This window comes from Verruconis gallopava (assembly GCF_000836295.1).
Source record: "Verruconis gallopava strain CBS 43764 unplaced genomic scaffold supercont1.8, whole genome shotgun sequence".
NCBI lineage: Eukaryota > Fungi > Ascomycota > Dothideomycetes > Venturiales > Sympoventuriaceae > Verruconis > Verruconis gallopava.
This window is the reverse complement of record NW_015622144.1, coordinates 345,434-367,195: the sequence shown is the minus strand read 5'-3', so window position 1 is coordinate 367,195 and position 21,762 is coordinate 345,434. Positions and strand designations below refer to the sequence as shown.

General features: G+C 51.6%; 9 protein-coding genes across 11 annotated transcripts; 3 read left to right on the top strand and 6 right to left on the bottom strand.

Moving 5' to 3' along the window:
• Positions 1-541: 541 nt before the first annotated feature.
• On the top strand, positions 542-2,047 carry PV09_03130 (uncharacterized protein). The gene has a single exon (XM_016356285.1). The coding sequence runs from the start codon at positions 744-746 to the stop codon at positions 1,116-1,118; it is 375 nt and encodes a 124-aa protein (XP_016215808.1). The 5' UTR covers positions 542-743; the 3' UTR covers positions 1,119-2,047.
• A 1,906-nt stretch (positions 2,048-3,953) lies between these two features.
• On the top strand, positions 3,954-5,750 carry PV09_03129 (uncharacterized protein). Its single transcript, XM_016356284.1, has 2 exons — positions 3,954-4,191; positions 4,250-5,750. Exons 1-2 carry the CDS (start codon positions 3,991-3,993, stop codon positions 4,955-4,957), a joined length of 909 nt encoding a protein of 302 aa, XP_016215807.1. The 5' UTR covers positions 3,954-3,990; the 3' UTR covers positions 4,958-5,750.
• On the bottom strand, positions 5,541-8,330 carry PV09_03128. 2 transcript variants are annotated; one of them, XM_016356283.1, is made up of 2 exons: positions 6,173-8,330; positions 5,541-6,108 (listed from the first exon to the last, which is right to left on the bottom strand). In XM_016356283.1, the coding sequence occupies exons 1-2, from the start codon at positions 7,751-7,753 to the stop codon at positions 6,043-6,045; spliced, it is 1,647 nt and encodes a 548-aa protein (XP_016215806.1). In that variant the 5' UTR covers positions 7,754-8,330; the 3' UTR covers positions 5,541-6,042. The 2 variants fall into 2 exon arrangements, with proteins under 2 accessions (XP_016215806.1, XP_016215805.1); XM_016356282.1 differs by having other exon boundaries at positions 5,788-8,330.
• Positions 8,311-9,987, bottom strand: PV09_03127 (uncharacterized protein). Its single transcript, XM_016356281.1, has 2 exons — positions 9,513-9,987; positions 8,311-9,415 (listed from the first exon to the last, which is right to left on the bottom strand). Exons 1-2 carry the CDS (start codon positions 9,765-9,767, stop codon positions 8,747-8,749), a joined length of 924 nt encoding a protein of 307 aa, XP_016215804.1. The 5' UTR covers positions 9,768-9,987; the 3' UTR covers positions 8,311-8,746.
• A 1,245-nt stretch (positions 9,988-11,232) lies between these two features.
• PV09_03126 lies at positions 11,233-12,728 on the bottom strand. Of its 2 annotated transcripts, XM_016356279.1 has the most exons (3): positions 12,348-12,728; positions 11,909-12,254; positions 11,233-11,851 (listed from the first exon to the last, which is right to left on the bottom strand). In XM_016356279.1, exons 1-3 carry the CDS (start codon positions 12,421-12,423, stop codon positions 11,392-11,394), a joined length of 882 nt encoding a protein of 293 aa, XP_016215802.1. In that variant the 5' UTR covers positions 12,424-12,728; the 3' UTR covers positions 11,233-11,391. The 2 variants fall into 2 exon arrangements, with proteins under 2 accessions (XP_016215802.1, XP_016215803.1); XM_016356280.1 differs by lacking the exon at positions 12,348-12,728 and having other exon boundaries at positions 11,909-12,295.
• Positions 12,729-12,870: 142 nt separating this feature from the next.
• Positions 12,871-14,164, top strand: PV09_03125 (uncharacterized protein). Its single transcript, XM_016356278.1, has 3 exons — positions 12,871-13,201; positions 13,252-13,455; positions 13,514-14,164. Exons 1-3 carry the CDS (start codon positions 13,159-13,161, stop codon positions 14,134-14,136), a joined length of 870 nt encoding a protein of 289 aa, XP_016215801.1. The 5' UTR covers positions 12,871-13,158; the 3' UTR covers positions 14,137-14,164.
• Positions 14,165-15,902: 1,738 nt separating this feature from the next.
• On the bottom strand, positions 15,903-18,031 carry PV09_03124 (uncharacterized protein). Its single transcript, XM_016356277.1, has 2 exons — positions 17,618-18,031; positions 15,903-17,535 (listed from the first exon to the last, which is right to left on the bottom strand). Exons 1-2 carry the CDS (start codon positions 17,681-17,683, stop codon positions 15,973-15,975), a joined length of 1,629 nt encoding a protein of 542 aa, XP_016215800.1. The 5' UTR covers positions 17,684-18,031; the 3' UTR covers positions 15,903-15,972.
• Positions 18,032-19,412: 1,381 nt separating this feature from the next.
• Positions 19,413-19,955, bottom strand: PV09_03123 (uncharacterized protein; the record flags this gene model as incomplete). The annotated part of the gene is made up of 1 exon (XM_016356276.1): positions 19,413-19,955. The coding sequence occupies one exon, from the start codon at positions 19,953-19,955 to the stop codon at positions 19,413-19,415; it is 543 nt and encodes a 180-aa protein (XP_016215799.1).
• A 631-nt stretch (positions 19,956-20,586) lies between these two features.
• PV09_03122 (thioredoxin) lies at positions 20,587-21,208 on the bottom strand (the record flags this gene model as incomplete). Its single annotated transcript, XM_016356275.1, has 2 exons — positions 20,587-20,917; positions 20,982-21,208. The coding sequence occupies 2 exons, from the start codon at positions 21,206-21,208 to the stop codon at positions 20,587-20,589; spliced, it is 558 nt and encodes a 185-aa protein (XP_016215798.1).
• Positions 21,209-21,762: the final 554 nt, after the last annotated feature.

Genomic DNA, 21,762 nt, shown 5'->3' with positions numbered 1-21,762 from the left:
TTCCAGCATCACAATCTCGCTCTGGGCCAAGTAAGGGCCTTTATTGATGACCGCTAATGCTGTTATGGCAGCACTAGCTGACCCAGCCTTCGCATGTCCCTCGAAGACTCTCGAAACGTAAGACAGCGGGCCGAGTCGGCTGCTCAGGATGTAGCACAATGCCATCCAAATTTGAGGCAAACTGCCGCCAGTGGCGATGATTGGCTTTTCTTTGGTTCACCACATGACACACGACCACCACAGCGGTACGGGCCGGTGTGGTCTGTCGCAGCATTCGTGAATGGCCCAAGGAGAGTCGCTGTCCAAGGTCTAATCTGCCCTTTCTGACAAGGCCCAATACACCCGAACAGCGCCAGAATCGAGGGCAACAGAATCGATCCGCGCCTTCCCACGAACACAGCAGCAGATCGAAATTCCTTCTCTTTCGAGTCAATGTATGCAGGCTTCCGGCCGTTTTCAGATCACGTCCCACCACTTTACGTCACGTGCAATTTCGGGAATCCAAGTGGGCGGCGTTGAATTACATATCGAAAAAGGGGGCTGGCGGGGAAGGGTATCTGCATTTCTTCCTTGCTTGCCTGCTATAGCAGCACACTTATACCGCCTCCCGTGGTGCCGCGAAGTCGAGTGCTCCTCCATTTTGCCAATTTTTCTTATCTTTCCTACAGTCAAGACACTATGAGAAGTAATATCGTGACCTCGCTGGAAGCCAGTGCCTCGAATGCAGAACCAGTATCGTGCTCATGCCCCTCAGATTGGGCGAACGTTGCTCTGGCCCGGCCCACTTGTCAAAGATGGTACCAAACAATCACTGCTGCGCCCTAAGGCTCGTGGCTCTTTTTTGCACAAACCTTCTCACCGGTACACTAGTTGGGGTCTTTCGAACATTGCTCATTCCTACAGCTCTGCCGGCACAGCGGAAGCGTACAGCTGCAAAATTAAATGCCATATTTGCATTAGCTGACCCGTTTCGCTGCGAGTCGCAGACATCTCTCTCGCTTCTGTTGTGGCTACAATCATTTCATCACCTGTCGTTAGCCGAATGCAGTGCTATCAGGACAACACTCAGGAGCTGGGATGTATTGCTTGACCTGGACATCTCTTATCCGACTCCGTGAATCAGGCGATTCACAGCGTAGTTAGATGAGATCGCACAGCATTCTGCGAACCAATGTTGTTCGGATCTTCACTTCGCCCCCAACCTCCCCTCTGATGTTTAGAATAAGACACGGAATGCACATCTTAGTCCATGCAGGAGTTGTTTAGATGATCCAGCGCACGCGGTGCCAAGGCGATCACCCCGATGGTAGAACCAGCTTTAGTATGCCCGACCTACGGTGCATGGACTCTTCAGTCTCTACATATGAAAGGATCCGCTCCACCGGTAACGTTGAGCACGACTTCGATGTAATATCTTCTCCAACCAAATGCGATCGACTCGGGAAGCCACCTCGAACACTGGTTTGAGAGATATTTGTCAACAGGAATAGGAGGATGGCAAAACTTGTTCCCGCACACCTAATTACAATGCTGGTTGTTAAAACTGCTGACTGGCGCAATTAATTGACCCAGTGGACGGGCTAGGGTGTTTCAGGTCTTGTCATAGTCTCCGAAGGATGGCATTGCCTTTGGTCGTCTGATCCTCCAGATTTTTTTGCTCTTCCGCCCTGCTTTTCGGGGTCGACAGCTTTTCCCACTCCAGACAACTGTCGAATGTTTGCTTCGTCCAAGTTCCTTCCACTGGAATTTCCGGTCGGCACGAATGTCTAACATCGCCTTACTGGCTTTGCCCGAAAACCAGGTCGAAACTCTTAGGCTATCGGAGCATGTCGCACTTGGTGTGGGATTGTACTTATTCAAATTAGGGGGCGATCGAAGTCCGTTGGCTTACAAATTTTCTGGATTCAACGCAAGACCTGATTTTGTACGCTATGGATTTGCAATTCAATCGATCGGGCATCATCATAGTCGAAGCGCTGAATGTCGGCGTAGAGCGCTACTTTCTCTACATCACATTCCTACAATTTTCTTATGGCCCAGAATTTCAGCGATGATTTTGCCAATTTTTTTTTAGCAAGCTAGCTCCAACGTCCAGTAATTATCAACCTTATGTTGCTATCATGAATTTATTTGATTTCAGTTACGCTCTCCGATCTCCTCTCGTAGCAGGTTTTAAAGGGACGACCATCCCAATATATTCCTCACCTTCAGGGCGGATGGTTACTTCGAACACGCCGTATCTTGCAGCGGAGTGTTAGACGATCAATACGGAATTCATTCGTGTCTAGTTTAAGCTGCCTTTTCAGGGGAGGCGAATAAGGGGAGAATTCGCTTTGAGGAGGTGCTCTCTGTGAAGGACAAGCGCCCATCGCGTCCGCATACGCTCCCACCGAGGGAGCGATGTCTGAATGGCTGAAGACTTGTTTTTCAGTCTCTAGAGCCAGAAATCTCGAGACTGACGCTGCAGTTACCGTATAGACGACGTCCAAATAGATTCGATTCCCCTTTTGTCCTGCCCATCGGATCTGATATGTTGGGCTGCTGTGAGTGGATCACACCAGATCCCATAGGCAAACCAGCCGAACATCCGCTTCCTACACGTGGCACGCTTGAGAGATGCAATACATACATGCCCCGCGTCTTATGACTGATTTCTCGCCCGGAGTGTGTATTATGCCTCGTGTATACATGTGCAAGCATCGTCGTCGCCTCATTTTTTTACTGCTAAACTAGATTTCGTGCAACTATTTGAAGCAGCCCATCTCACCGCTTCTCTGTCCTCCCTCAAGTCAGTGACAAACAAATCCGTCAACAAGAACATTCTCGTTCCTTCCTATAGACATTAGGAAGCTCGCATCGTTTAGTCGTCCAACATGTTGGAGAATGACTCATGCCCAACCCGTCCTTTTCCCCTCGGTGTCTTTTTCTCAGCTGAACTTGACCACGCTTATGACGAGCCCTCTCGCGTGCCAATCGCAGCGATTGGCTACACTACCCGCCAGAATTTGACATCGAGCTAAGGCAGAATATGAGTATCGATTTGGATTCAAGGAGCCCAGACATTCAGTACGCGACCAAGGAATCTAGAAAGCCAACACCTGTTCCGCATACGCACACCGGGGCAAAATCAGCCTGTGAAAGAGGTGATAGCTTCGGGTGAGGAGGTGATCTCGCCATGCATGCACTTGCGCGATTAAACCGAGAGGATGCCAACAAGACGTTCTTGGTTGGATCCATCTCATTATGCGGGATTTCAGTCTTTTTTTTAAGCTGCGTTGGGGCTTCGAACTGAAATGAGAGAGACAAACCGTATCTGCTGAAATGTGTGTTTGTAGCTTGCCTTGAAGGGAAACTACATTCTATCAACTGCAAGGTTATTTGACCATACAATTCACATTGCTCTAGCTGAGTGCCGTCACTGAGACCGAATGTTGCAGTGAATAGAGAGGAGGAGAAAGAATAAGAATTCCCCGTATTTTATTTACTGACTCCCTCTGGCTTTTTTTTTTTTTTTTTTTTTTTTTTTTTTTTTTTTGGGAATCTACTAGTGCAATAAAGTAGGCTCTGTCGTACGCTCTGCCTGTCTGTTCCAGTCATTTTATTCAATTTCAATACAGGAAACAAGTGCAATGTCGTTTCTCTTCACTAGATGCTTGAAGTAATATATATTATGTTGTTGTTTTTGTTCTTTTAGTAGACTTTTAACGTAACATTTTGCAAGGTATATTTGAAGTTACGGCGATCAAGTCCTACGCAGAGAACACCAATGGAAAAGAGAACTCTGAAAGGAAAAACAATGACTTGATATGTGTTAGGACAAGTTCGAGATTTCACTGTTTCCAAGTTAGAGTTGGAATGCGCCACCGTTCGGTGGTGTTGATGCCACGGCCCGCCCAGGGTCGCAATCCGATGTCATAGCTCTCAACGTTCAACGCTAGAACTATTCCTCGATACGACCACAATATCTAGAGGCAAGAGGCACAACGCACGATGCCGTGGTACGATGCCGATAGTTGGCTCAGCAGGGCCTGGGGCCCCTACTTGTCTACGATCATAATAACTTTGATCATAACCTTGACAGTACCCATCGTCCTGCACCTGTTTCTTTACAAGTCACGCACCATCACCACCACGCCCACGTTTCTTGTTGTAGGACCTAGTGGTTCCGGAAAGACTGCACTTGTGACAAAAGTACGCCACTCCTCCGTCACGACATGTTTGTTCAATTGTTCTCTGACGTTGCGACCAGCTCGAACGAGGCACCGCAGCGTCAACGCACACCTCTCAGGTTCCTCTTACGGTGAAAGCCAACTTGCCCAACTCAGTTACGCCATCCAGCGCCAAATACCGCAGCGCGAACGACTTCGAAGCAAAGCAGCCGAAATCAGTATTTCTTCAAGACACACCCGGACATGGCAAGCTGCGGTACCACGCGTTCTCGTCCATATCCGCACTCGCTTCCTCTAAGTCGGCTAGCGCGCGTAACGTCATTTTCGTCGTCGACGCCGCAGACCTCAGCGCCGCCAGCGCCGGACTAAGAGAAGCGGCCGAGTACTTGTATGACGTCCTGCTGTCGCTGCAGAAAGCGTACGAGAACGCGTCGACGAGCAAGAGCAGAGAAGTGCACTTTTTGATCGCAGCAAACAAGATGGATCTGTTCACGGCATTGCCTACCGACGTGGTCAAGAGGAGTTTGGAGAGAGAGTTGAGTAGCCTGAGGGAAACAAAGGCACGAGGCATCTCTGCCGTGAGCACCGTTGGAAATGGTGAAGGATTGGGCGGAGAGGCGGAAGAGGAAGAGGACAGGAGTATATTGGGGGGCATGGCGGAAGGCGACTTCAAGTTTGCAGGCATGCAAGAGTACGACGTGCACGTCGACGTTGTCGGAGGCAATGTAGTTGGCGAGGAGGGTCCCGGGGTCGACGGCTGGTGGGAATGGATCGCGCAGCAAATGTAATAGTCATCTGCCCGCGCAACCGTCCCCATTTATTGAACTCTCAAATGCACGGATGACACACGCCAGCGTACTGTCTGGCACACACCGAATTTCACACAATAGCCGCAACGTTGCGTCGCTCTCAGGAACATCCTGGACCTAGACGTGTTCTTTGCTCCTTTAGCAGCCGACCAAGTCACAGCCGTGCGTTGCCAGACAATGGCGATACCGATGATTTCTCGCGTCACTATAGGCCCTATGAGATGCTGGAAACACGTCCCGCCACCGGCGGCTGAGAAGATGCCCTGCCTCCCCTGAGGTTTTCTCGTTTTTGGACTCAGCTCAAACGGAGCCTGGAATGGCGATGGCATTCGGAATCGGAGGAAGACGTACAACAAAGACGACGAGAATCCTCGGATGCAGGACGCGGACGTACGTGTGCCAGAAACAAGACGTCTTTTGAAATCGTGCCTGCACCCCAAAGTGAAGCAACCACCACATGTCCATACCCCGTGCTTTCGATCGGGGCCAAAAGTAGCAATCACAGGTTTACTTGTAAGGATAAGACTCGAATGGCTCATGAAATTTGTCAATGACCGCTCCCCTGAGGCTCGTCCGCTGGCAGATCACGACGATGGAATGGCTAGGTCAGCGCAGCGCAAGAAATTGCTCGTGGCAGCACGAACACGGCCCAAGGAGGCAAGACATAAAGTACTCACTTTCATGTTTCGTCGAATGCTGCTAGGACAAAATAACAGAACTCAAAGCACGCCATGCAACGACGTCGATAAAGTATACCGAACTCGCACTCTCCTCATGCTACGATACGTTTGTCCAATTCCATGTTTTTTGGCACCTTTTCCCCATTGATCGTGATGCTTGCAGCCCATATGCACAAATGACCACCCCGTGGGCTTTTATATGCCATGCATGCATAGTTTCGTGTCTTCATCCCGCTAACCCGTGAAATCTACCCAATCTCAAAAATATAAAAACAAGAATACGGCCGAGCGTTGATTCTAGTCGTGCGATTGCGATCGTCACGTAACGGCGAACATGCACGGGGGGGCCATTGCAATCAAATACGTTCGTTCTGTTAGCGAAGTTCATGCCAGCTTCTCCTGCAGTTCACGAACGTGATGCCAAAGTGACTTCGCCCTTTCGGAGTTCATCTGCGAAGTCGTTAGTCATTCTATTTTCTCGTGAACGTGGCTTGAAATAGCCACGGAAGATTACCTTGAGTTGAAGTAAATCAAGCCCGGCGTCACCGGCTTGCGCGCCGGCAAGTCGTCCCAAGAATACAATAGTCTGTGCCTTGGGCTCCATGTCCTCGCCAAACTTCAATCCTTTCACGATAGGCGAGTTGAGCACCACTCTTTGGCTCCCATCGGCCCTTAGCAGAAGTCTTGCGTGCACCTTCCTCTTGTACTTTTTCTCCTCTTCATCCTTGACCTCTTCACTGGCGGCCTCTGGTGCATCCATGAGTTTGACCTGTCCCTCCTCGGTGCCAGCACTTGCTGGGTCCGCAGAAGGCTCCGAGATGTTCAACTTGAGCACACCCACGCCACGTTCGACCCACTTCTTCTCTGCCTTTTCGAACTGATACAATTTCGCACGCTGCGTGAACATGGTGGTCTCGCCCTCCTCGCCAGTCTCAATGTGTTGCTCATAAAACCGCTTGTCCTTCTTGACCTCACCCTCGACCAGATGGTGCGGGCTCTTACGGCCGTTGTCGTCAGCGCCGCCTTCGTCGTCAGAGTCACCTTCTTCCTCCTCGTCCGTGTCGTCCGAAGCCCCAAATGCTTTGGCCGGCTTGCTGCTCAGTCCTTCGATGGTCGGGCCTGATCCGCCGGCAAAGGAAGTCAGTTTCGATGCGCTTCCTAAACCAGAGAACGCGCTCGGCCCACCACCAAAGCCCCCGCCTAGTCTCGATGCGCCAAGAGCGCCAAAAGCTGATGTGGACGACGTATTACCAAATCCAGAACCTGTTGCTTTGCCTGCCGCAGCGAAAGCGCTAGGTTGCGTGGCCGGCGTAGCGGATTTCGAGGCCCAAGGCGACGTCGAGCCCGATGCAGCACCACCAAATGGCGATGCTGACTTTGACGCTGCAGCGCCAAATGGAGACGTCGTAGCTGAAGCGAAGGATCCAAAACCCGAGCTCTTGAATTTCTCATCTGACGTTTGAGGTTGTGCACCATCGGGCTTCGCTGCTGGTTGGGGAGCCAATGCACTAAATGGCGATATAGCAGACGTATTAGCGAACCCGCTGGAAGGTGGAATCTTTGACGCCGTGGCTTCAGACATGTGCGTTCCTGGCTCCGGACTTCCACTGTCCCTTGCTCTTTTTGTCTTCCTCTCGTCCGATGGTGTCGCGACGTCGCCGGACACATCCGTTGTCTTCGCCTCGTCCCTAGACCTCTTCCCTTTCGGACTCGTCAGGCCGCTCTGAAGCTCCTCGTTCGTCCGCTCGGCAGCCGTGTCCGGCGTGCCAGAGCGTTCTGATCTCGCACCGTTTGCCGGCTCCTCAACCTCTACGTCGGCTCCTGGCACAGCTTCCCGTGATCGCTTGCGCACATGTCGCGTGCCCTCTCTTGCGTCGTCCGTGTCGTCGTCGGCGGCGTGTAACTCGTCGAGGCTGCGCTTCTTCTGCACACGCCCTCTTGTGTTGGCGATGGAGGTTTCTCGTAGTTTTTCCCTCACGGGCTTCTCGCCACCGCTTTCGTTGTCGCTGCGGCTGATATCCTCCTCGACAGGCACGTTGGTGGGATCGGCCGAAGGGGTGGGCGACTCTCGGCGAGTTCCAGTTGCAGGCGACATCGTGATAGCGGGCAAAGTGTCCCGTCGGGCGACTTTTCGTCCAATCAAGGATATGCGTTGCCAATGAGTGTCGTTCGACCACTCTTCTGCGGCCGAGAGCGCTGTGAACAGACGTGTAGCGTCAAGGGCGAGAAGCGAAGGGGGAAAAACGACAGCGATTCTCCGGCAGGCGAGTCTCTCAAATTGAGCCGTTCGCTGTGTGACGCACAGCCAAAACGTGTCGTAGCAATCCGCGGCACAGGAAGCGTGGCCAGCACGAATGTCCTGGCGTCCCCACTACCGCGGCAACGGAAGCGAGTGTCAGCTGGAGGAGAGGTTCGCTGTCGCTGGGCCGGGACGGGAGGATTGTTCAGCGCCCGAGCGAAGAGTGCTGGCAGCTAAAATAAGCTTATCGACAAATAGAATCGTCAAATAGCGTTCCGACAAGTCTGCATGCGCGGGAAGAGTTTTGTTTTTTTTCCTGCTGCTCGGGTAGGCCCAGGGAGTTTACGAAACGAAACGGACTGAATGGCTGCCGGCGACGTGGACTTGGAGTTTAAGCAAAGACCAGGTCGTGGTTGGTTCGTTGGCTGCGCGGGTGAAATTCGATGTGAGAGCCATAAGAGGCCTAGTGGGGCTCAACTTGCGCAGTCGAGAATGAACGAATTTGCGGACCTGGCCAAGGGGAAAAAGAAAAGAAGCAATGTCTCGCGCTGGCATTCGGAAGAGAGGGCCGGATTCGAGTTATGTGTTGGAGCCATCGTCGCATTCTCTTGCTGTGCAACATTGGACTCGTCGGTGAATATGAGCGACTGGGAACGCTGTCGACGCAAGAGACACAACGAGCTGGGCAGCACGTCGATCGCGACGCCAGCCTACGTGGACGAGCAGCAGTTAAAAGAGAAATTAGATCTATGATACATTTTCGACGGAGGATCAACGGCGGTGGTGATATTTTGCCATCCGAAACGCCCGGCTCATTCATACATGTTGTCCCATTCCCGTCTTGGCCGTCTACGCTCTCTTCTTCACCTCGAATCCACTCTGCTCCTGGAGAAACTCCCTCCACGTCTTCAGGCCCGGGTGCTCTGCTCGCAGCTTCCCTATGTCGACTGCGTATCCGTCGCTCTCGAACCACTTGAACATGAGTCCAACGTCGGGCACGAACCAGAAGAGCAGCCGTATCAAGAATTCGAACGTCAAGGGCATGCTGTAGCCGAACTGTTCCTTGAAGATGCGGTCTCCCTCCTCAAAGGTGAGTTCATCGCCAGCAAGGCCGATGCCCCGATGATTGTACTTTTCGGGATCAATCAGAGCCTGCGCGCCGAAATGCCCAATGTCCGAGCCAGCGATCAGTTGTAGCGGACGGGTGAGACCAATCTTCCAGGCAGTGGGGAAGATCTTTCCAGCCCAGCCAGGCTGCAGGTTGTTCATGAACGCGACGGGCCGTAGGATGGTCCAGCCCATCTTGTCACCTGCCTTGTCTACTAGATGATGTTCTATGTTGTGCTTGCTGATGAAGTGTGGAACGTTGGTGGGATTGTCGTAAGACTTGTCGTCGCCTCCACGCTCGACGCTTGTGTAGACAAAGTGTTTCACACCATGAGCTAACGCTCCGTCGACGACGGCCTTGCCATGCGCCTCTTCGATGGCAGTTGCATTTTTGCTGCCTACCGGTGGGAGCTGTCGCACGTGTCAATGGCAATCAGCAGTCGTGGCTTCACATCGCTCGCGCAAGCATCGTCTTGCAGCAGCAGTGTCTTCGCGGGATCAGACTCACTTGCACGGCAAACACCCCCCAAATCTTGCCTCCCGCCACCTTTTCTGCTTCCGCAAAGATTGCAGGAACATCGTTCATGTCGCCCTGCACTATCTTCACGCCGCGTGCCTCAAGCTTCTTTGCTGAGGCGGACGATGCGTTCCTCGTGACCCCGAGAATGGTGAAGCTATCGGCTTGCGGCGACTCCAGCAGGGCCATGACGGTCGACCCGCCTTGCTGTCCAGTCGCACCAAATATCAAGACATTCTTAGACATGACGGTTTGCTCGGTTGGATGCGTGCCCTGTTAGGACCAAAGCTGGGTAGCACGGCGAGTACTGAAAGGATGGACGAGGACGTCACAATGAGCGAGATGATTGAGTTGAACGGAGAAAACAGATGTCAGATTGCGTCTTTTACAATTGAAACTAACTGCGATGCTATTGAGCGGATTTATAGATTCTTTGTTGCGTGAGGTTCTCAACACAAGGCGTCTGATCCGGTTTGTCGTCAAGCAAGAGGCGGCGTCATCGATGGGTTCGCGCAGCACTCGGTGGCCGAGCGAGCAGATGACAAAGCAGACCACAAATCCACTCACGACGAGAGACGGGATTTCCCTGACGAAAAAAAGCCAATTCCAACGAGACCAAGTGGTTCGTCTAAGAGGAAAGAAAATACGGTAACAATGATCAAAATTCAACAAGCCACTGCACCATTTCTCTACCCAGTGTATATGACTAACCGATCCGAGGCCAGGGGGCAGTTGTGCTGACAGCTGTTCCACAATGGCGCCACAACCTTGGACTAGATGCGCAGTACCATCAGCATTCCCTTTTCACCACATGCGATGGCGGATCCGGATGAGCATCAGGAGCTGTGCAGAATGGATCTGAGGATCGCCAAACTCCGACGTCGCGATGTGACACTGGTTCGGGATGGTCAAATGACTGTGAATTTGAGAAGCGCGCTCCAGCGATGTTGCCCAGGTGGAAAGATGAGGCTCTGCTAAACTTCGAAAGAATTACTCCTCGATAACGGTTGTGCAAACTCCTTACTTAACGGAGTGACACCGTCCTCGGTTTAGGATTCAGGTAAAGTACCTTGACCCGAAAGTACCACCTCGTTCCAGTCCAAATCTGAATCCGATTCAAAGTTCGGAAGCACGGAGTGTTCAAGTGTCCATTGCTCCTTTGGGTAAATCGTTCTTGAAGGAAAGAAATTTTCAGCATCCAAGAAACAGACGTTGTCGGCCCCACTTCAATGAGCTTCAACTGATGCCAGCTTCTTCCGCGGCGATGTGACCAAGGTCTCACTTATGCCGACATTCAGACCCACTTGTTGCGAACTGTGGTGCCCCAAGCTCCAAGTACTGCCTGATATCACTCTGCCTCAATACTTCTTGACAAGTACGGCGCGGGGCTGATGATGTTGATAGACGAATGCTCCCCATACTCCCAAAAACAGAACCGGGGCACTGAAGGCTGCATGCTGCAGAAAAGAAGCGTCTGAGTAAGGAGGTTTCACAAGGACTACTTCGTACAATGGCACTACCTTGATGGTTTCGCCCAATTTCGTATACGCTCGCTTTCCGTAGGTTCGCCACGTACCACTGCTGATTTCGTTACGTATGGGGACCTTTCGCCGTCTGTCACTTGTTTGTCCCCTGCCTTATTCAAGTATATGGTCCTGCTCGGTTGCGAGACACTGAAATGAGACATGAGAAAAGAAATTCTGAATTTGCTGTTAAATATGATGACAGTAAGTGTAGCGATCCGCTGTGTACCTCCAGGACGTCATTCTCGCAGCGGCAAACTTGTTACGACACATCTGAAGGACAGACTCAAAGGGATTCACTACCCGTATTTGACGGAGAGCTACGATTTTCTTCGTCCCATTTCTCTTTACAGTTTGCTGTACTTTTCCCTGACCTCCTTAATATGCTGCATGGCGCCCGGATTCATCAATCTGCTTCCACCATCAACACTTATATCCTCCCCATTTACGTATCGCCCAGCTCTGGAGGCTAGGTATACGGCCACGCCTGCAATGTCTTCCGGGACGCCAAGTCTGCCAGTCGGGTTCGACGCACCTGCAACATCAGCACCGCCTGCCTTCTCAATAGCAGGATTCGCAAGGCGTGTGGGAAACCAGCCAGGGGCGATTGTGTTAGTAGTAATATTGTGGGGGATGTGTTCCAGGGCGAAGTGCCGCGTTAGATGGTGGGCAGCCGCTTTGGATGCGCCGTAGATAATAGCGCCAGTCTTTCCGACATGCGAAACTATGATGCCGCCAACAGAGCTGACGATAATATTGCGGGCTGGATCGTCCTTGGTTCCTGCCGCAACAAGGAAAGGTTGCATGCTGTAGCAATATTAGAATGTCAAACCCCCAAACGCCAACAGTCAGGGCATTACTGACACGCGCGTGACATTGAAAACAGCTCGTACGTTGACGTCTAGCGTCTTTGCCACTTTCCAGTCCTCGAACTCCTCAAAGGGACCTCCCCACGACGCTGCTGCGTTGTTCACGAGGATGTGGAGCTTTCCATCGGGGAGCATCTTTTTCAAGTCCTCCCCCAATTTCTCGACTCCAGCGAAGGTGCTGACGTTGGACACGATGTACGAAGCCTTGCCTGGCAGGCCAAGAGCGTTTAGTTTGTCACAAGCCTCCTTCAGTTGCGCCTCCTTGCGCGACGCGATGATCACTTTCGCGCATCCTGCCTGCATGAACGCTGCGCATATGTAGTACCCTATGCCCGAAGCACCTGCATTTCACAACCACGTTAGTCTGTATCATGTAAGGGCAATATGACGACTCATGCCAAGCTCTTTGCGGACTACATTCTTCAAAGGCGTACCTCCGGTCACGAGCGCTACCTTGCCATCAAGGCGGAAAAGCGTATTGAAGTTGGGTATCTCTGCTTCCGTTGGCATGATGGAATTAACGAGAAAATGCGGTTCCTGTTGAACGAACCAAAACGTCACGATAGGTTCTTAGCGGAGCGAAACATCTGCGACAGTAATATACAGATCTTGTTCAAGGACAGGAGATGCTCTTTTTCCGAGCATGTCGGTCAGCTCGAGGCTGGTCAACCGAAAACGTGCGGGGATCTCGGCAAAGAATGAGACGCAGTGCTCGAATGCCCCTGGGTGGGCGTTGGTGCCGTGTGAACCGAAAAAGCGACTCTATTTCCCATGAATACAACACATATCGACTTGGACCTCAAGGCACTGGATCTAGTCAAGGGCAGGGGCGTGAGCGGGATGAAGCAGCGCAACGTAGCGGCACGAGAGAGGCCTCGTTCTTGACACGTGACCGTGTCCCATGTAGTTAATGGTTGTTAGCGCGCGCATGTCTCTTGCACGCTCTCGAGCCCCGCGGTAAGTGAACGCCGAAAATCATCAAACACGACCAGAAGGTTCCATTTTGCAGAGAGAGCACCAGCGTTGGATGAGCTTTGGACTGTTGCCAGTTGCAACTCGCGTGCGCCCCTCATGGTTGCAGCATGCTATTCCAATGCAGCGAGCTTTTGTCCATAGATTTTCTTTTCCAACCGTTTTAGACCTGGTTACGCAGTAGCGTTAAACGACTTACACGACCAGGTATCGCTTGTAACTCTTGACCTGAATATTTCACATCTTGGAGCACCCATTTATTAGGCGTTAGAAATGCCAACGCCGGAGCAGGTGTCGGAGAAATTAAAGGCGCAGGGTAAGCTGGGATCGACTCGAACTCGAGGACGACAATGCTAATATCTCCAGGCAACGCTTGCTTCAAGGAGGAAAACTATAGTGAGGCGGAGCACTATTACACTCTAGCGATCCAGCAGAACCCGTCCAACCCAATCCTATGGACAAACCGTGCGAATGCAAGGCTGAAACTCGGACACTGGCAAGATGTCATAGACGACTGTCTCCGTAGTATTGAACTTTCGAAGGAGAATCTCAAAGGCTATTACTTCCTTGGTATGCTGTCACGTTGAAAATTGGCGTCGACAAGGCTAACGTGACGTGTGTGCACTAGCGCAAGCACAGTATGAGCTACAGCATCCGAATGAAGCTCTTATTTCGGCAATGACGGCCTACGACATCTGCGCGCGAGCAAAAACGCAAACAAGTAACGCATTCTCAATAGCACAGTTCGTGCTCAAGTGCAAGAAAGCGAAGTGGGATCTTCGAGAGAAAGAGAGGCTTCGACGGCGAAACGGGCTACTTAAAGAACTTGAACTCAAGTTGGAAGCAGATCAGCAGGCGGAACTGGATGATATAGAAAGGCGACGTCAGGCTGGTGAGATAGGCGAAGTAGGCGCGGCGGAGGAAATCTCGGAAGTCAAGGAGATGTATCAGACGAAGATCCATGACTTGCGGACGGCATTTGCTAACTCGGATCCAAATAACATGGAGAAGCGTGAAATTCCCGAGTATCTTATCGATCCGATCAGCTTTGAGATCATGCATGATCCGGTCATAACGAAGACGGGACAAAGCTATGAGCGCGCTACAATCGTAGAGCATCTCAAGAGGAATCCGACGGATCCCCTGAGCAGAGAACCGTTGCGCGTTGACGAACTAAGAACGAACGTCAACCTGAAGAAAGCTTGCGACGAGTTCTGGGAAGGCAGTCGAGGGTGGGCTTATGAATGGTGATACCCTCAATCTGAACAACATTTACCCAGAAAGTTTCGTTCCTTATATATGCATCTCGCGTTCTTATCCCAGCTCCATCCCATGGTTCTCACGTGAGCTGCAGCTCTCGATTGAGTTGCACAGCCCCACTCTTGCCTTGTCGTTTGCATCGCGATACAGCTTATAAACAGCCTTGTTGACATCTAATTGCAATGATTCAGAGGCAAACGAGACAATGCCCACTCAGCAGGATTCGCGATCGCTCGCCGCCCTTCGGCGGCCGGAGGCATATCAATATCACGCGCTCGATCTCAACTCAAGGACCATACGCCTGCTTCGGCTTGAGTCCATTGAAAATGCCACGGAGTCTTTCCGAATGGCGGTGAATTGTCGCACCAGAAATCGAAGCCTTTCTGACCTGGACGTGAAGTTGTACAAAGCCGATCTCAAGTTCTACAAGGACAAGCACGTCGCGCTCGACGACGAGACGCTGTGCTGCAGCTTACATGTATTTCAGATCACGAGCGCCCCTAAGTTTGCCGCGCTGTCCTACACCTGGGGTGAGGATGGTGTTCTCCACAACATCTTGGTTGACGGCAAGCTATTAACCATCAGGCGTAACTTGTGGACGGCACTGCGAACACTCAAGACACACGGAAAGCCCAAGGAAATGGAGACGTGTCCAGAATACCTCTGGATCGATGCCATCTGCATTGATCAGGCCAATGTGCCCGAACGAAACCATCAAGTGTCGCTCATGCAAGAGATATTCGGCATGGCCGATTACGTTATCGCCTGGCTTGGGGAGGCGGACAAGCATTCCAGTCACGCAATCATGACTTTAGCATCGCGAGCAAAGCACTGGCATTTTGCAGATGAGAGCAGAGAAGACCTCAGTAAATTCGAGCAAGACCTGCCCGAGCCATTTGAGTTCAGCCGATCCCTCTTCGTGAGACCGTACTGGTCGCGCGTCTGGATTGTGCAGGAGTTTGTGCTACCCTACAACGTGATCATGATGTGCGGTACGATGACCTGTCGATGGGATGAGCTCGAGATCGTAAGTAAAATCATTGCCACGCCGCGTCAAAGATCCATTCAAGCACCCGTATGGATGTTGTTCAATCTTCGACATGAGTACAGGAAGATCCGACAGCGCTATATCAAGCCGCGGACGCGCTTCTACGACATGGTCGGCCTGTTTCGAGACCACTGTTGCAGCGATCCACGAGACAAAATCTTCGGCCTCGCCGGCCTCTTCGCGTTCGACGAGACTTCTCTCGAAGAAGTGACCGCTTTTGTAGTCGACTACGAAAAGACCCCAAAGGAGGTGCTCTTGACTTTTCTCAGACACGTCTTGGGTCTCTTTGGGCAAGTCAAACCGCCAAATCTGGAACATTACATCATCTCGCTGGCCATAAGGATGGGCGTGCAACCGCGTTCGCTTCTCGACGACGCGTTCATACTATCATTGCTCGCCGACGGTCCCCTGGACTATCCGGACATCTGGCGTGGATTCATGAGTTGGGAAGCCATGAACGAGTGGCTGAGTAACCATTGACAGAGTGTAGTTTTTGTCATGCCTCTGTCATGCTTCTCATATACTTCTCTCATGCTTCTCTTAGCGAATCAGGTCAAGGGAGACTTTTAACGTGAGAGATCGTTCAAACCCTCGAGCGGTTCGAGGTTGCCGCTCGGATTGCGTGCTTTCGCCTGTGCTGAAATAAAGTTGTGCAGTAAGGACGAATAAGAATCGATAACGATTTAGTAAGGAAGTCAGTGCTGGTACGTTGCGTTAAAAAGAGATCGCTTCTTGACATGCATAAAGTCATGCTACGAGTTAGATCCTCTCGTCAAACGTTAGCTGAAAGTTAGCCCGAACTTTCCGTCGATGTTATCTACAAAGGCTTCGCACTTCTTCACGCCCATCTCATCCCTGCACCAGCACAGGATCGATCGGGCCCAGAATCTACGACCCTGCGTGTCGCGCTGCTGCAGTGACTCGCGCCTTGCTAGCATCATTGATACTTTGTACAACGGCCACAATAACATGAATACTCTTAGGGTTGGAACGTCTTCGACCTCCTTCTGCGCCGGCTTTCCTCGGATTGGCAGCGTCATATGTCCGTATATGGAACACAAGACCTCCTCAATCAGCTGCATCACGCGCAGCTCGCACCGGAGCTGAGTTTCCAGCCATAGCTCTAGATCGTTGTCATCTTTTGCGGATGCGATGAGCACGTCTATCGCATTGAGCGTGTGCGCATACAGCTGTATCCTTGTCCCACGCGTCAGGTTGTACCTTTGCGCGATCAACAGATTGCTGGCAAGACGCATTTGTGACGGCGCGCCGGGCAGGTCGTAGAGAGGCTTAAGCCAGCCCGGCAACTGCTCTTTTTGACACTCCTTGATATCTTCTTCCCATATAGGCGCCCGCTCAGCCAGCCACTGCTCGATTTCTGCGTCAATGATTTCCGTACTGGTAACCATTTTCATAGCCGCCATAACGAGCGAGTCCTGGCTGTTTGTATCCAGCTCCGCGGTGCGCCATTCTGCAATCGTGTCGGCAGCCTTGTATAGCAAAGACAGGACTTGATAGGACATCGTCTTGGGTCTAACAAATGCGTCCACTGTACTCAGCGGTATGGATGGTCTGTTGCCAAATCCCATGCAGTTGATCAGCATTTGTATTATAATGTGCATGAAGAGCTCAGTTAGCTGTTCAAGGCCACTCGCTCCACCGCTATACAAGCTGTTCAGGAGAGCAACAGAGCCGTTCACGTGTGCCTGCCAACTTCCTCCGTGCGTTAGATACGGTGTAGCTAGGATCTCGTACGCGCTGAGCAAACAGATGGATGACAGCGTCTGTAGAGGCGGTAAGGATTCAGGCCTGGAAACGTAAGAACCGAGCAATTTTATCGTCTTTCCGTATTCTTTCGAAGCCATCTCGGCAGCATGTGTGGACTTGCTTCGACCCGCGAAATTTGCGAGCGACGTCGCCCGAAAGGCGTGATAGATGCAAGTGCCTGGCTTCATGTCGTCAACGATACGAAGGACGAACGAAGCAAAGCCAGTCTTAGGCACTTGAGAGCCTCCCGGGATGACGAAATCAAACAAGAAGCGCTTCGTGGCTAAATCGTAGATGGATTGATCCAAGTCCACAGGCGGGGAACACTCGGGCACGCAATCTGTCGTCCTCGATGCCGGCGAGTCGCAGGGATCGCTGCTGCTGCTGGTGGACGGTGAGGCGTGCGAGCTGCTCGTACGTTCTTCGAGCTTCTTCGCGCGCGAGCGCCATTTTCGCTTTGCCTTTTCCGCTGTCTCGGTCGTTTGGTTCCTTAGCAGCAGATCGAATTCATCTCTGTACGTGCATTCGAAGCCGCCTTTGGTGCAGCGCTCACAGATCGGTTGTCCTTCGTCGCACTTTGATTCAGTCAGGAATGGATTTTTTTTCACTTTTTTTTTTTCTCTTTTTGTTGGCGCTGGCGTGAATGCGGATACAAACCTTGACTTTGCGTTGCCTGCACTTGTTGCAACCTTTGCTTGGCCGTCCTCTGAATGTCACTTGCATAACCAAGGGGCGAAGGTGAGTCTAGATTGGCTGGCCGAATGTGAAGGGGCTGTTTGAGTGTACCTTATCCACAAGGGCTGATTAAGTAGATCTGGAGCGTGGCTCGAGAAACGTAGACGGCTTCCCGCTAAAGAGTCGCAATCAATATTCCAAACCGGACGGAATGGTACCATTAACGCAGGAAGGGCATTCCGGCAGCTTCTGGTGGCGCGACGGATAATTTGCGCGGCGTTTCCACTGCCAACGTGACTTTTCGAGAGAGAGGCCGTGGTTTGTTTGAATTATCCCACTCCGGCGAACGAGCTTGGAGTAGATGGATTCATGATAAGCTAGTGCCGAGTATCTACCATGAGTGTGGCTTAGAAGAATCGACAAGCGGCGAAACAGGCAAGCTTTGCTGAGGATGCGCCAAGAGGTTTTCGTCAGCACAAGGCTGTGGGCTTGAAACTGCGCAGACGACGATTGTCCATTGGCCCGTCCGCTTGTTTGCCTTCGGTGCCGAGCTCGCTTTAGCATCACCGACGGCCGTTCACGCATAGTTCACTACGCGCGTATTTTGTTATGCTCGTCGCTGGTGTGGGGGCTTTCATTCCGTGGCTATGCCTCGCGTTAACGCCCGAGTCAACCGACATGCCGCACTCTTCCAGCTCTTCTGCGAAGGGGCAGATACTGACCAAATCCGGTGCATTTGTTCACCCGCAGGAACGGAGATGGACAAGGCTGGTCTCAACGCTGCTTGAGATCTTCCGGCGTGAGAGGAGACGGCCAGCGATTGGCCAATGGGCGGCTTGCTTGCTCATCTGGAGAACGTATTTGCGTTCCTGACAAATCGTCCTGCGCACATATCCAGGCAATTCCTGCCACTTCATACGCGTAGCTCCCGGAACATCGAACCGTCCGACGTACAGGAGCCAGCTGGCGCTGTCTTCACGCTTGTCTGGGTCCCCAAACACTTATGTGCGAAGCCTTAGAGTCATGGAACACTTTGGCAGGCTTCGTATCATTGGGACCTTGTACAAGACTGAGCCCGAGCACTCGTCTTTCTCTATGGCCATCTGTAACTTGATTCATTCTGCTGTTTAAAGATCGCGTTCACGCCCGTACGCGTTCAAGCAACGAAAGTTCAAAGACTGGCTTGATCTCTTCATCCTCACATGAGCAAAGATATAGTATCGTAGGCGAAGATGCTCTCATGTACGTGAGAACCTCACATGGCTGTGCTGCTTCAGGTAACTACAGCTGGACCTTCCAACCGATATACTTGACAGCCAGACGCGACCACCTTAACATCCGCTGTATTCAACGATCATAGCATTCGATGTATTCGAATAGCCAAAAACACAGCAAGAAACTTCCTTCTCCTGTCTTGACAAAACCATGGACAGCGCCGTAGCGAGGCACCTGCACGATTTGAATTCAACGCGATCAGTAATGACCTAGTGTACTAGCTTTTTATTTTTTTTTATCTCTCATTATTTGGTTTTTCTTTCGAAAAATTCTAGACGAAAAAGAAAAGGATTTGCTACAGAATTGTAGGAGTCGAGACCACTTCAGTTGCTACTTCGGACTGCTATAATGCATGAATGTTGTATTTCTTAGAATGGGCCCTACTGTATCATTTCGCTGCATCAGCAGACACAACGCTGGTAACAATCGAAATTGAATTTTGTCGCGGCTTGTCTTTGCCAGCCGCCAATGACCCAGAAACAAGAATGGACCCAACACGTCGTCATTTTTCGTTCGTTGGATGAATCGCAGTCTCCTGCCGCCAGCGCAGCCTGGCCGCATTACTTGTGATTGAAATCGTGGGAGGCGATGCTTTTCTTCGGCTTCGCCCGTTCTTCGACGTCTCGTCCGCCTCTGAAGATCTGTCTGTGCATGACGCAGTTTCTTCCCTGAATCCGGCAACCGCGCTCACCGAAGCACGTTGTATGCCCTCGTCGTGCACGCTTCTGCGCCGAACGTTCTTGGACATCTTCTCCTGCCGCCGCTGACTCGCCAAGAGCCTGACTACGCGCCAGAAAGCGAATAGAGTGCGGTGCATCATGGTAATCGCCATTCTGGTCCCACAGTAAAGGACGAACAAGACGGTCAGCACGTTGAGCAGCATCCAGAAGGCAATGCATTGCGACCAAGCGAGGATCTGCGGATGTTTCATCACATACAGGTCCATGAGCTGGACCGCCGGATGATTGACGTCCTTGATGTTGAAGAGCAACATGATCATGTGGCGGAAGATGTGGTGTGCAGCTCCGTACGGATCTTCGGCCATTGTAACCGTTTACGATGCCGAAGCTTGTGCTTTTGAAAATGTGTCCGACGCGGCAAAAACAGTGAGGTAGAGGTGCTCTGTAAGTCTTCAAGAAATCCCAGTCAGTTGTTAGGCTCTAAAATTGTTGGAGCGGATGGGAAGCAATCGCCATTCACTAGGTGAGCGTCAAGTCTTTACGGGAGTTTGCGGCTCACGCGGGTGACCAGATATCTGAGGACCGTCGAATATAGTGGCCTGTGAACGGTGCCGCTGTTAAGAATGGATCTCTAACAAGACAATTTCAATGTTACGCTATTGTCCGCAAAGTGGGAGGTCGTGGCACTGTCTATTCGGTCGTTCCGAGGAAGCCAAAACGGTTGAACGCACCAAAGGATCAATATGTTTAAAGCAAATGAGATATTTACCTTTTCCTTCACTTCTCTTATTAAGCGAAATGAGATGTTCATGGTCATTAATCAAGTCTCGTCTAGCTCTTTCCTAAGGCTCAGCGCGCAGACTCTGCACAGCATCCGATGTCATTCCCTGCCCTAATAGAAACAACCAACGCCAAAGTCCAAACTTGGGGTCTAACTAAGACACCAATATTGAATGTTTCTCCAAACTTAGTCCCCAGATAGTCGACAACTCTTATTCATCTTCTCGAGCCAGCCCTGACGGATAGAGGACTTGCTTCCGCCGCTGCATATGCATCAAAGCTGAACAAGGTTGTGAGATAAAGCCCGATAAACCTGACTATCTGGTCTGCGAAACTCTGGCCCAGTGCCGCGCCGTTGCCCACTGGTCTCGAGGGTGTTGAGCCTCCTCCGAGTGTGTATCCCTTTGACGAGAAGCTGCTGGATTTCGCGGGGCCCTTGGCTGCCTCTGCGGAGGCCTTAGCCACGGCAGCGCGGAGGGCCGACGGATTTGCGCCCCGGACGGTTTCAAAGACGGATCCGTTCTTAAAAACGAGGAAGGTGGGCATTCTAGATCACGCAGTCAGAATCAAGAAGCTACCACGCGATATCTAGACTTCTGGTGTGGACTCACGCGCTAACACCGTAGCGCTCGGCGATGTCCTGGCTCTGGTCTACATCCACTTTTACAAATGCCACTTTACCAGGCTGTGCATGCGACGTGGCGAGCTGTTCGAAAATAGGTGCGATCGCCTTGCAGGGACCACACCATTCTGCGAAGAAGTCGACGACCACGCACGTATTTGAGGATAGCACTTTGGAGAACTGCGCCGAGGATGAGACGTGGTTGATCTTCGACATTGTGACAATCTTCGGCCTCAACAGACGTTCGTCATACGACTCTGTCTACGTTGTTGTCCCAGCCTGCCGCTGGAATACTAGTAGGAGGAATAGCAGTAGCAGCAGAAGAAGAAGGAGAAGGAGAAGGAGAAGGAGAAAGAGAGCACAATTGTGAACACGTTCGCAGTTTCCCGTTTCCAAGAGCTCGAAGCTCGGCGATGATGCGGAGGAAGGCGGCACCTACCAAAGAGGAAAGGCTTGCATTTTTGCCTTTCGTCTGCCGAAATGGGAAGGGGCTCCGTCAAGGCTCTGTGCACACTGTCAGCCGTCCTCTCACTGAAAGTTGATATGCATACATGCATACGTTCATATACGGGCACAGATACATAGGTAGGTAGCCCTGCAACCGGAAGCGTGTTCCATTGTGCTTTTTTGCTGTCCATCAAAACGTCGTTGTTGTGTTCTGGACTATGTTTGTGAAGACGGACGGAGATGACCTCGGCGGAAAGTTCGGCCTGAGGCAGCATTGTGGCGCTTTTTCTGGAAAGCTTTCGGCTACCTTATGATTCCATCTT

What these genes read in the sequence shown, in the direction of transcription:
- PV09_03130 (XM_016356285.1), top strand. Translation starts at nt 744, where the DNA reads ATGCCCCTCAGATTGGGCGAACGTTGCTCTGGCCCGGCCCACTTGTCA.
- PV09_03129 (XM_016356284.1), top strand. Translation starts at nt 3,991, where the DNA reads ATGCCGTGGTACGATGCCGATAGTTGGCTCAGCAGGGCCTGGGGCCCC. An exon ending in AGACTGCACTTGTGACAAAA is followed by an intron (nt 4,192 to 4,249) that starts GTACGCCACTCC and finishes CGTTGCGACCAG; the next exon opens with CTCGAACGAGGCACCGCAGC.
- PV09_03124 (XM_016356277.1), bottom strand. Translation starts at nt 17,683, where the DNA reads ATGCAAGTGACATTCAGAGGACGGCCAAGCAAAGGTTGCAACAAGTGC. An exon ending in GCAGGCAACGCAAAGTCAAG is followed by an intron (nt 17,536 to 17,617) that starts GTTTGTATCCGC and finishes ACTGAATCAAAG; the next exon opens with TGCGACGAAGGACAACCGAT.
- PV09_03126 (XM_016356279.1), bottom strand. Translation starts at nt 12,423, where the DNA reads ATGCCAACGGAAGCAGAGATACCCAACTTCAATACGCTTTTCCGCCTT. An exon ending in GGTAGCGCTCGTGACCGGAG is followed by an intron (nt 12,255 to 12,347) that starts GTACGCCTTTGA and finishes TGTGAAATGCAG; the next exon opens with GTGCTTCGGGCATAGGGTAC. An exon ending in GTTTTCAATGTCACGCGCGT is followed by an intron (nt 11,852 to 11,908) that starts GTCAGTAATGCC and finishes ATATTGCTACAG; the next exon opens with CATGCAACCTTTCCTTGTTG.
- PV09_03127 (XM_016356281.1), bottom strand. Translation starts at nt 9,767, where the DNA reads ATGTCTAAGAATGTCTTGATATTTGGTGCGACTGGACAGCAAGGCGGG. An exon ending in GGGGGGTGTTTGCCGTGCAA is followed by an intron (nt 9,416 to 9,512) that starts GTGAGTCTGATC and finishes CACGTGCGACAG; the next exon opens with CTCCCACCGGTAGGCAGCAA.
- PV09_03125 (XM_016356278.1), top strand. Translation starts at nt 13,159, where the DNA reads ATGCCAACGCCGGAGCAGGTGTCGGAGAAATTAAAGGCGCAGG. An exon ending in GGAGAAATTAAAGGCGCAGG is followed by an intron (nt 13,202 to 13,251) that starts GTAAGCTGGGAT and finishes TAATATCTCCAG; the next exon opens with GCAACGCTTGCTTCAAGGAG. An exon ending in CAAAGGCTATTACTTCCTTG is followed by an intron (nt 13,456 to 13,513) that starts GTATGCTGTCAC and finishes TGTGTGCACTAG; the next exon opens with CGCAAGCACAGTATGAGCTA.
- PV09_03128 (XM_016356282.1), bottom strand. Translation starts at nt 7,753, where the DNA reads ATGTCGCCTGCAACTGGAACTCGCCGAGAGTCGCCCACCCCTTCGGCC.